The sequence below is a fragment of the Peromyscus leucopus genome, chromosome 8b (assembly GCF_004664715.2).
Source record: "Peromyscus leucopus breed LL Stock chromosome 8b, UCI_PerLeu_2.1, whole genome shotgun sequence".
Classification (NCBI taxonomy): Eukaryota; Metazoa; Chordata; class Mammalia; order Rodentia; family Cricetidae; genus Peromyscus; species Peromyscus leucopus.
The window spans coordinates 93,229,169-93,243,758 of NC_051086.1; the positions used below are offsets into that span (position 1 = coordinate 93,229,169).

Sequence of the window (14,590 nt, forward strand, 5' to 3'; positions counted from 1 at the left end):
TGTACTTCTGACACAAAGCTTGCAAGACATTTAAAATAAATAAATGAAACAGAGCCAACTCAGACCCAGGCTCAATTCAAATTCCATACAAAAACTGTTAGTGAGAAATCACAGGACTTTGTGCCATCAGCAACCTACTGGAACATCATTATAAATTTTGTGTGTGGGTAGCATCTTAAGTTTTCAAAAAGAATGATCAGTTCCCTAGATTAAATAAGGTTACTAGGCTGTTGGTTTAGATGTTGGAAAAGTTTGTTCACCTTCATATGACAGGGGAAAATATTAAGAGAGGACAACTTTTGAAAATTATATACCAAATGAATACTTTATTTTACAAAGTAGGAATCTAAGTTTAGTGTACAAGCCCCAATGCTGAACTGAGTGATTTTGAATAAAAAAGCAAAACTCTCGTAAGATCTGTTTGCAACATTTTATAATATAAAGGTTCTTGAGAGAAATGTTTTTTTTCCAAGTAATTCACAAAGTCAATTTACTTTATTATCACAACATACTGCAAGCCCTGGTTTAACCCTAGCACCAAACAGGTAAATAAGCAAATGAAATAAGCATATAGTGCTGTAGCTAGCAATCGCTGCATAAAAAGTCACCCCAAAGCTCAATGGGCTAAAGTGTAGGCTATTGTATTCTGTCTTGTGATTCCGTGGATGAGGAAGCTGGGATATGGGGACTCTGGTGCTACCTGAGATGCTGAATAGGATGCAGTCACTTCAGGGCCCTATTGGCTGGCATGCTCCAAGTGACTGGCTAATGTGTTTGGACCTTGGCAGCAGATTGAAAAGGCTGGCTTGAGACACCTGGGCCTGTTTCCCTCCCCATGAACCTCAGGTCCCTCTCCACCTAGCCTCCCTACACAACTCTCTCTAACCGGGTATCCAGAGTTCTTCTATGATGATGACCCAGGGCTTCCAAGAACAATGTGGAAGCTGGCAGACTTCTTAAGGCATAGCCTAGAATGGGCACAGCATCAGCTCTACCATATCCAAATGATCACAGCAAGACTCAGGACATGAACTTTGGGGGGGGGGGGCGTAGTTCACTGGGAACCATCTTGGGAATCCACACAGTTTACCTGCCAGTTCCTCACTGGGACAAAAGACCAGTGGTCCCCGTAGCCTTACATTGTTTCCAAAAGTCTTCTCATTCTTTTTTATAGTTGCTCCGGTAGATGTTGGTTGCTTGACTTTGCCAAGTTAACACTAAACATGTGATAGGCTGACAAAGAAAGGAGGAAAATTTCCCTCTAACATCTTTCTTTTTCCATTTTTCAAGGTGGGGGGGTGTTTATCTATGTTTATGTATATGTGTGTGTGCATGTTTGCATGTGTATGGGTGAACTGTGCAAGATTCACATGCATGTTGGGCCATATGCTGGGAGGGAAGCACAGTTGATCTCAAAAATCGTCCTCCATCACTCTTACACTTTGTCAGTTGAGGCAAGGTCTCTCAGTCAAATCCAGAGCTCACTGACATGTCCAGACTTGAGACTTCCTGTCCCATCTTCCCAGGCTGGAATTATAGGCAAGCTTCCATACTTACCCAGCATTTACAGAGGTTCTAAGGATTGGAACTCCTGCCTGTAGGCTGTGTCACAAGCAATTAGTTATTGAGCCAAATCTCCAGCCCTTTTCTCTAATATCTTGCCCTAAACTTTATTCACAGACTTTTATCGACTCTGGCTTCCTTTAAAAAAAATCTACCATATAACCAAATTTACAAATTTAAAAGAACATTAAAAAGTTGTCTTTTTTTTTTTTTTTTTTTTTTTTTACTTCAAATCAACTCAATACATTGCTCCTAATGAGGTCAAATGTTGATAATGCTGTTAACTGGTGTTTTCTTTTAATTCCATCAGCATGAAAACATTTTAAGCAAAACAGAAAATATCCCAGTTCCCCCCTGTGCTTGCCAGGCAGGCATTCTACCACTGAGCTTCACATCTTCCCCTGCTTGTTTTTAGAAGAGGAGAAAATTTAGAAAATAATCTTTAAGATGTCATTTTTGGGACTTGGAGGACAGCTCAGCTAGTTTTACTATGAAAGTATGAGGACCTGATTTTGATCCACAGGACCCACAATATAAAGTGAAACATGGTGGTGTGCATTTGTGATCCCAGCAATAAGATCTGGAGACAGGTAAATAGATCCCTGGAGCTCACTAGCCAGCCATTCTAGCCTAATCAGCAAGCCTGGGTCCCAATGAGAAACCATGTCTCAAAAAAAAATTTTTTTAAGGAAAAGAAAAAGTGGGTGGCTCCTAAGGAACGACACCCCAGACTGATTCTAGCATATATTTTTTTCACAAACATACACCTACATGGTACACACACACACACACACACACACACACACACACTCACAGTATCTTTTTCATTACAACCCCAAATATCCAAACTGAAGCCGGGCGGTGGTGGTGCACGCCTTTAATCCCAGCACTTGGGAGGCAGAGCCAGGCGGATCTCTGTGAGTTCGAGGCCAGCCTGGGCTACAGAGTGAGTTCCAGGAAAGGCACAAAGCTACACAGAGAAAACCTGTCTTGAAAGAAAAAAAAAAAAAAGCCAAACTGAAGCCCTCTAAAAAGATCATTTTGAAAAAAATAAAAATAAAAAGGTTTCCTCGACATAGAACTTCATTTAAGAACCTTGGAGCCTGTGACAACTTAATTTTCCAATTTACTAGCATAGTAATATCTTTTCTAACGGTGTCTAGCTCCCAGTCCACACATCCAGAATTGACCTCTTTTTGGATGTGCAGCTGTGTATCTACCTCTATGAAGCAGCCTACAAAAACAAATGTTAGAAAGTAATCACTGAATTTCAACTGATCTTCCTTATCGACACATACGGGAATGTGAAAAATCACAGGTCACAAATTTGTCTCGAAAACTTCCTCTTCACTAAAACAGATGTGTTCCTCTGTATTTTCTTTTTTTTTTTTTTTAAGATTTATTTACTTATTATATATACAGTATTCTGCCTGCATGTATGCCTGCAGGTAAGAAGAGAGCACCAGAGCTCATTACATGATGTTTGTAGGCCACCATGGGGTTGCTGGGAATTGAACTCAGGGCCTCTGGAAGAGCAGCTGCTGCTCTTAACCTCTGAGCCACCTCTCCAGTGCCTCCTCTGTATCTTCATAGGCTGCTGTAGTCAGAAAGGGACTTTTGAGATCATTTGATAGCAGAGAAGATTGGGGCTGAGAGCATCATTGACTGGCTCAGGTATTTGATTGATTAGTAATGAAGCACCGGAACGCACTCTGGTAATCTAATAGAGACAAGAAGACGAGATTTGATTCCTCTATAATTGTTTAAGCACCTCCTTTTCAATCGTGCCCTTTGGTTGTTTTGTTTTGTTTTGCTGTTGTTGGTTTGGGTTTTTGGTTTTGTGGTTTTGTCGTTGTTTGCTGTTGTTATTGTTGACTTTCTCACAGCTAGAGGAAGACATAACCAAAAGAATGGACAAGGATGGGGAGGCTCTGAAGGCAGCTCAGGCGGAACTCAAGGAGGCCCGGCGCCAGTGCCACCACCTGCAAGTGGAAATCGAGACCCTCCACGCTGTGGTGAGGAAGACCCCAAGACACCCCAGAGGCTCCGTGAGTTAGAGAGAGGAGGGGGCTGGGGAAGGCAGCTTGCTGGCAGAGCATCTGCCCAGCATGTACAACACAGAGAGGAAAAAGAAGACTCCATCGCTCTACGGGGGAGGCCACTGAACGGTGGAGGCCACTGAACGCTGCCCGGGATCCTCACCCTTTCCCACCCAGTGGCTGTAATCCGCTCCCTGGAGGTTCAGTTTACATCTAGAGAAACTCAGTTGTACTTGTTCCTGGCTCTGGGGCTCTCTGACTGTTGATATGAGAAAATGGATTGTGTGTTGTTATTATCTATAGTATTCTAACAGCATCCCTGCCATTGAGATTTCTAATGGGAAAATAGTTACACACTTTCCTGATAGGCCTTTTTAAAGTTCTGTTTGCGTTGGTTGGTTGGTTGGTTGGTTGGTTGGTTGGTTGGTTGGTTGAGTGTGTGCACATGGGAAAGTCAGAGGACAATTTTTGTCAACCAGTTATCCCCTCCCTGTGGGACCGGGGGACTGAACTCAAGCTGAGCAATACCTTTATCCACTGAGCCATCTCATGGGCCCCTGGGATGCCTTTTGTGAGCAGTCTGTTTCACCTTTGATAGTCACTATATTTTCAATATTTTAAAAAATTAAATAATTCAGGATGATGGTACGTTAATCACAATGTAAAGGACTTCTTTTTTTCTTGCTAGAGGAGTGATTACAACATTATTTTGAAATACAGAAAGCTACCTAGTTACATATATTTTTTTTAAATATCCAGTACTGGAGATTAAACCCAGGGCCTGTGCACAGTGAACAAGTGCTTTGCTGTGGAGCCTCATCCTTAGCCCTTCTTCTTCTTCTTCTTCTTCTTCTTCTTCTTCTTCTTCTTCTTCTTCTTCTTCTTCTTCTTGTCATTTTGTTGTTGTTGAGACAGCGTCTCACAAAGCTGCCCAAGTGGGCCTTGAACTGGTGTCCCTCCTGCCTCCACTTCCTGAGTAGCTGTGATTACAAGTGAGTGTCATCTTGCTCAGCTACTAAATACAACTTTCTTATGGAAGCCAGGCATAGTGGTTCATGGCTATAACCCCAGCATTTCGGAGGCTGAGAAAGAAGGATTCTCATTGGCTCAAGGTCAGATTGACTGTAGAATTAACTAAGCCTGGTTACACAAACCTGTAACGCCTAGTCCAAAGCCAGCCTGGGCTACATCATGAGACCTTGTCTCAAACAGCAGAAAGGGGGCCAGCAAGATGGCTCAGCAGGTAAAGGTGCTTGCGGAAAAGCCTGTTACCCTGAGTTTGATCTCCCAAACTCGAATGATGGAAGAAGAAAAACAATTCCTGAAAGCTGTCCTCTGACTTACACATGCATACATTCTCATACACAAAATAAATGTTTAAAAAAAAATTTCAAATAGCAAAAGGAAAAGGTCCTCTTGTATAAGTGAAGCACAACTATTATAATCTCTAAATTAAAAAAAAAAAGTGGGGCTACAGGTGTGACTCAGAGCCTATCCTGTTCAAAGCCCTGGCTTTGATTGCTAATGAAAAATAAAAAAAAAGATGGCATTAATAGCACTCACAGACAGCGATCTTGATTGAGACTGCTAAATAGTTAAAAGCAAATACAAGAAAAGTTCGAAAAACCAAAAAAAAAAAAAAAGATAGATAGATAGATAATAGATAAATAGATGGATAGATGATAGATAGATGGATAGATAGATAGATAGATAGATAGATAGATAGATGACAGACAGATAGACAGACGGAATGGAACAGGTGACTATGAGACTTCAGAAGCCCATCTGTCACTGGTTAACTGCTGATGACGTCTGTCAACAGGAAAGGGGTCTTGAAAACTCCCTGCAGGCCAGTGAGCAGCATTACCAGATGCAGCTGCAAGATCTGGAGTCGGTGATTGACGGACTAGAGAAGGAGCTGCAGGAAGTGAGAGGCGGCATCGAGAAGCAGCTTCAGGAACATGAGATGCTTCTCAACACGAAGATGAGGCTGGAGCAGGAAATTGCCACGTACCGCCGCCTGCTGGAACAGGAGGAGATCAGGTACCTAAGTCCACATCGCTAATGGCACAGGGTGGCATGGGGCCACACGCACAGAGCCACTGTTGATGCCATCAGAGAAACCAAATCCAAAAATAAAGCCCACCACCACCACAGCCTGTTCACTGAGCTCCTATAGTAGAGCAGGATTAGCACACTCTCCAGGGAGCATGGAGAACTTTGTCCAGCCGGCTCCAACCAGCACGCTCATAACCAGAGTTGGCTGTTACAATTCTTCTTCACTAAAGAGGCTTTTTCCTATCCTTCCCACTTTCTTCACTGTCTCTCTCTTTTAGGACTAGTCTTTGCCTTTGATAGATCACCCCCAAAGAAGTTTGGTGACTCACACTTTGTCACCAGAAACTGGCCCTAAGGCCCCACCCCCACCCCACAGTGAACTCCAAAATAGTACTGCTGTAGTTAGGGGATGGGGCTCAGCCAGGAGAGGGCTTACCCAGCATACACGAAACCCTGAGTTTGTTCCCCAGCATCACGTAATCCAGATGTGAATGCCTGTAATCAGAGCACTTGGGAAGTGGAGGCAGGAAGATCGGGAGTTCAAGGTCATCCTCAGCTCCACAGCAAGTTAGAGGCCAGCTTGAGTTACAAGAGACCTTCTCAAAAAATGAAAACTAATAATCATGTGATTCTGTTACAAGTATGGAAAGCAATACTGCTCTGAGTCACATTTGAAAGGCTTCAGGTCTTTAATCCCAGCACTCGGGAGGCAGAGCCAGGCGGATCTCTGTGAGTTCGAGGCCAGCCTGGGCTACCAAGTGAGCTCCAGGAAAGGCGCAAAGCTACACAGAGAAACCCTGTCTCGAAAAACCAAAAAAAAAAAAAAAAAAAAGAAAGGCTTCAGGTATCCTGAGATAAGAAGGTGTTAACGGGGGAATTCTTACTTACTCAATATTGTATTTTACAACCATTTAAAAGGCTTTAGACCCTTGAGCATGGCATTACCTCCATGTCTCTATATTCCCATAACAATAAATCTTTGTTCTTGCTTGTTTCAGAATTCTGAGTCTTCTGCAAAACCAGATGGAATAAGTTTAGCCTGTGATAAGCCTTGGCTTAATAAATTGAATTCAAAATATACCACTTACTAGCTGAGTGACCTTGGACAAGCTACTTAACTTCTCTGTGCTTCAGTTTTCTCATCAGCAAAATGGGAATAATATTATCTGCATCACAAGATTACTGTGAGAATCTAATGAATTAACACTTGTGAAGTGCTTAAAGCACTGTCCAGCACATTGTGCTCTGTGAAAAATACATGACTTTATATATGGTGTGAATGTAATATATGATTAAATAATGACCATAGATGTTCATTCCTAATCATTTGAGATATTGACAAATTGGTTTTTAATATTTTTCTAGTTTTCTAAATTTGTATTATTATATTTAAGATATAAATACAGGAGAATACAAATGAACAATGTTATTACACAAAAACCAGAAAATATAGTGAACAATGATATTAAGTATTATAAATTGCATTCCTATGACTTTTGAAATCCTAAGTGTTAACATACTTCTAGTTGCTCCAGTTTAAGATGTTTTATTTTCTGGTCATCTAAACCCCGCCCTCCATGCTCCCCGCCCCCATGCCCCGCCCCCCAGGCTGACTCCTAATTGATACTTACTAGTCTCACACAGCTCTTTTGGTAATATAGATGCCTATCTATACAATGTAGAAAATTGGTCTGTGTATTGTTTTAACCCTTATAAAGCTAGCTCCTAGTTTTCCTCTGCTCTTCCTTGTGCCTGAGAGATTCACTGACAGACGCTGCATGGCCTCACTCATCACTGTCAATGCTGAATAGTATTCCCATTGTGTGAATGTAACAACTTACCCATTCTCTTGTCTGTTTTCTTTTAGTTTGTTTGTTTTTGTTTTGTTTTGTTTTTGTTTTTGTTTTTTGCTACTACAATGTTGTTTCTATGACTCTTTCCATTTCAGATACTATGGTTGTATCCAAGGCGAGAAAAAAGAAGAAAAACCTACTACCAGGAGTAAAGTTGGCTTTCTTCTCCCCTCTGGTGAGTTTCTGACCCAATAAACTAATTTGAAAATAGTCATGTTATTTGTGGAGATTATACAGAAACTTCTCCAAAGCAGCAAGAGAAGAATTTCAGGACTTCAATGTTGTGATCCCCCTACACACACACTAATGTACTTCATTTTCCTTTTCTTTTTCAATGTTGTGATTTAATGTAACATTTTCACAGCCATTATAAATGAAATATCTTTTTCAACGAAAGTCTCACAAAAGTATGAGAATGAAAATGTGGAGACAATGACTAAACAGCCAGAATTGAATGGAAATGTGGAGGAGAGTGCGGAGGCTCACGGCACCATTCAGTAAGTAAAACAGCTTGGACTATGAAATACTACTAAACCTGATGAAATTCACCTCAGTAGAGTAAATCTGAGCAGTCTTTTTCAAGTATTTCAAATACTTTTCAGTATACTGTGATTTCTCAGGCAGACACGAGTATACACACATAACAACACAAATAAGAGTGTGAAAATAATTCACTTTTTTTCTAAAACTAAAATCAGAACATAAGAATTGTATAGAATCCCAGCACTGGAGAGGAAGAGGCAGGTGGATCTCTGTGAGTTCGAGGCCCGCCTGGTCTACAAAGTGAGTTCCAGGACGTCCAGGACTATATAGCAAGACCCCATCTCAAAAAAAAATAAAAATACAAGAATTATGTAGAAATTCCACAGAAATTCATATTAAAGTTTTTTTTGTTTTGTTTTGTTTTTTGTTTTTTTGTTTGTTTGTTTTTTGTTTTTTGAGACAGGGTTTCTCTGTGTAGCTTTGTGCCTTTCCTGGGGCTCACTTGGTAGCCCAGGCTGGCCTCGAACTCACAGAGATCCGCCTGGCTCTGCCTCCCAAGTGCTGGGATTTAAGGCGTGCGCCACCACTGCCCGGCTAAAGATTATATTCTTATGATTGTTAAAGTTATATGTGTCAATTAGAAATTCCACAACCTGAGTATGGAGAGATGGCTGTGATAAAGAGCACCTGGTGTTTCTCAATCATACACTACTCCAGTTCCAGGGCATCTGATGTCCTCTTCTGACCTCTGTGGGCACCAGGCATGTACCACTTGGTACACATACATACATGCAGACAAAACACACACATAAAATAAAATAAACAAATCTAAATTGTTAAAAACCCCACAACGCATACATTATACATATTTTTCATAAATATGAACTATACTTTGTGTCTATTTCTTCTTCTATAAAAAAAGTTTATTTTCTCATTTCAGGACAGAGAAAGTGGATGAAGTTATAAAAGAATGGGAAGGTTCATTCTTTAAAGATAACCCCCGATTGAGGAAAAAGTCTGTTTCTCTTCGCTTTGACCTCCATTTGGCAGCCACTGATGAAGGCTGTTTACCGAGCAGACGGGAGAATCTGCCCGACATCGAAGTCAGGCTTATCATGCGAAGATCATGTAGTATTCCCTCCATCAAGCCCCCACCAGCAGCCAACCACCCAGAGATAGGATTTGATTTATCAGAGACACTAGGATGGACCTAGGCTGGCCATGCTGACGCCCAGTCCCAAATGTAAGTTACTCCACATGTATGGATAATGTGAAGATGCCGTGGGCTGTGGCTCCCTTCAGAGAACACGTATAGTAAGAGGTAAAGTTGCTAAGACTCCAAAGATGAGCATATTTTTTGGAGAGGAGAGTGCTTAAAAATAAATCAGAAATTTGGTGTGATTTCTGTTTTGTCTGTCATCCAGATAGTCTTTATCCTGGCGAGCTTTATCAGAGACTTGAAGTATAAGGTGGCTTGGTTAAGTCTGTAATTTCACTCAATGGCTGAACTTCCTAAGGAAAATGGAATAGCTTGTCTGAATACCGAAGAGTTACACTGAGTTACTCCCCATGGTTTCAGGACTAGCTGAACCTAAAATGTTTGTTCTACTTCTAAAAAGGCAACAGTTAGGAACCAATGTTTATGAAGAGGGGTCTCGAGCTTCTCTTAGGATTTTTCCGTTTGAGACAATCATTTGAACCCTGGGAATTAAGAAAATTAAAAGTGGTCTGTCTGTGAGCAATTCTGAAGTACTGAGCACACCTCAAGGCTATTTTGATGATTAATAAAATTGGGGTGCCCTATATCTTACAGTTCTTTTAGAATAAGAATCTGATTCGCAGGAGAGTCACTTTGTTGAAAGAACTGTAAAAGTTATATCCTTACATACACACACACACACACACACACACACACACACACACACACACACAGAGCTGTACAAACAAAACTTTAAAAGCAAATGGAAAATGTGATTACTCTAGTTACTAGGACAGTTACCCAATTATGCATCATCTGAACTCTTCCATCTGTAAAATGAAGTGGAAGTGGTGTTTGCCATGGGCCTTAGAGAAGGTCCTCCATGAACTAGGAGAAAGAGTTCCTGCAGTCATTTATGTGAACTAACAGCATAGTATTGCTAGCTGAGCTAAGAGTTGTCTGCAGGACTTGCTTTAAAAATGTTCAAACTGTAATAACTACAGACGTAAAATATATTTGTGAATAGATGACAAGGTGTTGCAACATTTTTAAAAACAACGTAATTTGTTTAATGCAGGTATATTTGAGACCTTAAATAATAAATACCGGTTTTAAGACACTAGGTGGTTATAGGCTTTTTTTTTCTCTAAACAACAATAAAAAGGAGTACAAACCACTGTTCTTTGTTTCCAGCTGAAACATCATAAGGGCTATGGCTATGCTAGCATTAGTGCAGCCTTCAAAAATCAACCCCTCCCTCCCGTCCTCTCTCCACAGGTGTGTGTGTATGCATATATATATGTATGTATATGTATATGTGTATATATATGTGTGTGTGTGTGTGTGTGTGTGTGTGTGTGTGTGTGTGCGTGTGTGTGTTGACCAGTAAATATGCTTTAGCCACAAGGAAATTATGTTAAGGAACTTTTAATATAATACAGGGATTTTAACATTACCTCATGTTCCTTTTAGCCTGACTCGCTCTATTTAGTGAAAAGGAATGATGCTGTTCTGTCAAGGATACAGCAGCATAGTAAGCGCTTATTCTTGCATAAGCATCTGTCCCAAACTTGCGTCCTATACATAAAAATGTTTCTGGGAAGCCTGGAGGCACAGCACAGTGCCAGAGCTTCACCTAGCACACAGGAGGCCCTGGGTTTGGACCTCAGAGAAAAAAAGGGAAAAGTTTCATTCATCATTAAATGCTACAACTTTATTAAAGCTTTGAAATGCAATCATATAAGCTGTTGTACTGGTTACTGTTCTATGCAACAATGATTAGGGTAAAGCGATACATCTAGTGTAATCTACTGCAGTACTGTTAGTACTGGGCATTGTGAATTAACAGCTTGCTAGAGAAATTCCATTACGCTGCTATCCTGTGTGTATAATATGCAGTACTTGAATTTGTAAGTGATTTTTGTTTGCTTCAAAGCATTTTAAAATTGGAATATGAATTTACCAAAGTAAATGATACCGCTATAATAAAAAAAAATTTTGAAACATGACTGTTGCATAAATTCTAAATGGTCTTACAATAAAAAACCAGAGCCAGATGCTAGAGTAAATGCTGAAAAATCAAAGGAACAAGCCACAGCCTGTTCTCACCTCGCCAACTCCACGAATCCTCTGACTGAATGCCCCTGAGTCCCCAGCTGGAAAGGCCTCAGTTCCTGTCTCCTCACACTTATATGCCTTTCTCCACCCAGCTGTATCACTTACTGTCTCAGCCTTCCTACTGCTGGGATTAATGGCATGTGTGTGCTTCCCAAATACTGGTAGCAAAGGCATGAGATTTCAAGTGCTGGGATTAAAGGTGTGTGCCACCATTGCCTGGCTCTGTTTCTTTTAGACTGGATTACTCTCCTGTAGTCCAGGGTGGCTTTGAACTCACAGAGAGCCAGACAGATCTCCACCTCCCAAGTGCTAGGATTAAAGTTGTGTGCCACCACCGCCTGACCTCAATGTTTAATCTAGTAGCTGACTCTGTCCTCTGATCTTCAGGCAAATTTTATTATAATACAACAAAATATCACCACACATGACCTCTAAGGCTGCTTTGTATTTGAGCTCTCTTACTTCAAAGATGTCTGTACATGGAAAAGCGACAAAAAGCTAGCTCACTTGAGGAAGGGGAAAAAAACCACATTCACTTGTAATCCCAGCACTTGGAAGGCAGAGGCAGGAAGATTTTTAGTTCTAGGGCCCAGCCTGAACTACATAGTGATAGCCTACACACACACACACACACACACACACACACACACCATAACCATAATTATAAAACCCTATAATTCTGGAAAAAGTATAATGGTGGACAGCATTATTTGCAAAGTTCTTACAGGACTCCAGGCACTGTGGTCAGCAGATCATTTATAATCCTCACAGCAACTGTACAAAATAATACTATGCTCTCCTATAGAGGAATAGAAATGAATATTCCTCCATCTCCTGAAAATATTTCAAATGTACGAGTTCATAACAAAATGTGAAAATAAAGAGTAATTCCAGTTACTAGCAAGTGTAGGCTCCTAGCTGCAGCTCTGCCTTTAATCAGCCATGTGAGAGGAGAGATCGCTCTGGCTCCAGGCCTCAGGTTCACACTTGAAGACAAAGAGAAGGCGATGCTCACTTCTAATTGCGGCCTCCCCTGCTGCCTCACTGTTTCTCGAAATAATATGCACACTGAAACATCTGGCAAGGCCTACTCAGATGTCCGATTCTACTTCAGTGAAAACTGTCTCTGGAAGGGAAGAACTTGTGAGGGAAATTATAACTGACAATGACTAAGCAACAGTTCGAAACGCAATAGCTATTTTCAATTCAATTGGTTCAGGAAAAATTACTCCTTCCTGGTAAGTCACCCAACTTGTGCTGTTCTGTCATGACAGTCTTTGAAGTACCAGTGATGTCTAAAGAAAAAGAAATGACTTTTATGCAAAGATTTAAAAATAAATTATTATTTAAAATTTTGATTTTGTATCGACTGTATGCATGTGATAAGTTATTACAGTTACTTATTCTGTCTGCATGTGGAATCACACGGAGCATGTGGAGGTCACAGGACAACTTGTAGGGGTTGGTGCTCTCCTTCCATCTGGGTGGCTCCTGAGGCTTGAACTCAGGTCATCAAGCTACGAAGCAGGCGCCTTTACCAGCTAAGCCATCTTGACAGCCCCCTCTATACGTTTTTGAAATCTTAAGGAATAGAGGAAGAACCAAAGAGGATAATGAGATCATCATCCATTAATTTCACAGATTTAATAAGCATCTAAATATATCATTCATTGTGTTCGAGATATCAAATATCTCCACCTGCTAGACAATGAACAACAGGCAACCTGTAGGAACACTGAGAGCAAGAGAAAGTCCTCCCCAGGGATGAACCCCCTTAAGTGGTTATCCAATCCCGAATGGTCAGCTCTGAAATCATATAATAGGGACACAAAATGGCCTGAGCAGGATGTGTCTATATAGTTATGTGACACACACACACAGACACACAACATAGACACAAACAGACACACACACAGACACACATGCAGGGAAGAAACAAGGCTGGAGTTGTTGAGCAGGTCAGATTAAGAGGCTTAGCCAGAGGAAGAGGATTCTGGGATCCCTGCTGTGGCTCTGTGGATCCCACATTCTCTCTGCTTTTTGTGTTAAAATCCAGTTTGGGATACATTCCCTCATGCTGCCCATTCATCCAACAAACTCTCGTTTGGTCTTTCCTTTCAATGTGCCCTTCCACTTCGTTATTTCTACTCATGAGTATGGAAATGTTGGGCGATGGAAGAACTGGACAGTGTTATCACTTATCCCTGGCTCTGCAGACTTCTAAAGAGATCCCACTTACTGTTGTCACAACCAGGATACGGGCCAACAGGAGGCCCCAGAATTCAACCAGTTTCTCTAAAGGCCAACAGTGTCCTTAGATAAGCACAGGTCATCTGTTCACTTTTCCTCCACCATGACCACCTTAGCCAGGTGTCTCTATACTTCAGATGGTCCGCCCAAGTATTTGGAATTAGTAATACAACCAGCCTTGGAATGGTCCAGAAAGATGCCTCTACACGTTATGCCCAGATCTCGGGGACCCCCAAAAGACCACCACAGAGACTGAATCTCACATGTAAAAGCAAAAGCCTTTATTTTCAAGCTCCAAGCTTGGTCTGTCTGTCCAATGCAGTCCAATGCAGTGGTGAGAGCAAAGAGCCTAGGATAGTTTTCTAGGCAGGATAGTTTTCTTTATAGCAGAGGCTGGGATGAGGGATTTCCAGGGTTCAGGACCCTGATTGGCCGACATTTGTCTAGCAGTATCTGTAAAACAGAAATAGGTGTGTGCTAGACTGGGGGACATCTGGCCATCTTATCTAACCTTATCTAATGGTTGGAATGTTTGGGATGAAATCTTTTCAAGATTACAGATGGCCCAGTCCCATACAGAGGGTATCAAGACACAGGACCACAGAGAACCAAGGAAAAGATTGGCCTAGGAAAAGTTCCAGGAGGGCATCACAAAGAAACAGTTGAGCTGGCTATTTGAAGACAGGCGAGGCTAAACTGAATTGGTTCTCCTGGAAGGAAATGTAAATTGCCACAGGTACAGGACCTGGTGAGAGGGAGCTGGCATCTGCGGACCCTAGGCTCAGAAACCTGTCGCCATCACTCAGCCTCTAGGAAACTACAAAAACTCCCGTGTTGCTTTTCGCTGAGGCTGTTGAGGCAGGGAGCCCTGCTGGGCGCTGGCAAGGACCTAAACGCGGGGACCCGAGTCCTCCCCGCCTCCATCCTGCATCCTGCAGCGGCGTACTGAGGACCACAGCGAAGGGAAGCGCCCGGGGTGCGCGGGGTGCGGGAGCTGCGTCCCGCCCTCTCCCGGGAGAGGCTCCGGC

At 41.8% G+C, this 14,590-nt stretch overlaps 1 protein-coding gene across 2 annotated transcripts in view; it reads left to right on the top strand.

Annotated features, from left to right (window-relative positions):
* Positions 1–11,200, top strand: part of Krt222 (keratin 222) — a 12,228-nt gene extending 1,028 nt beyond the window's left edge. For both annotated transcript variants that reach the window (XM_028889494.2, XM_028889495.2), the window contains exons 2-6: positions 3,450–3,578; positions 5,425–5,645; positions 7,609–7,688; positions 7,878–8,010; positions 8,937–11,200. In XM_028889494.2, the coding sequence (XP_028745327.1) occupies positions 3,450–3,578; positions 5,425–5,645; positions 7,609–7,688; positions 7,878–8,010; positions 8,937–9,210 (837 nt within the window). In that variant the 3' untranslated portion in view covers positions 9,211–11,200. The remainder of the gene's footprint in view (positions 1–3,449; positions 3,579–5,424; positions 5,646–7,608; positions 7,689–7,877; positions 8,011–8,936) is intronic.
* Positions 11,201–14,590: the final 3,390 nt, after the last annotated feature.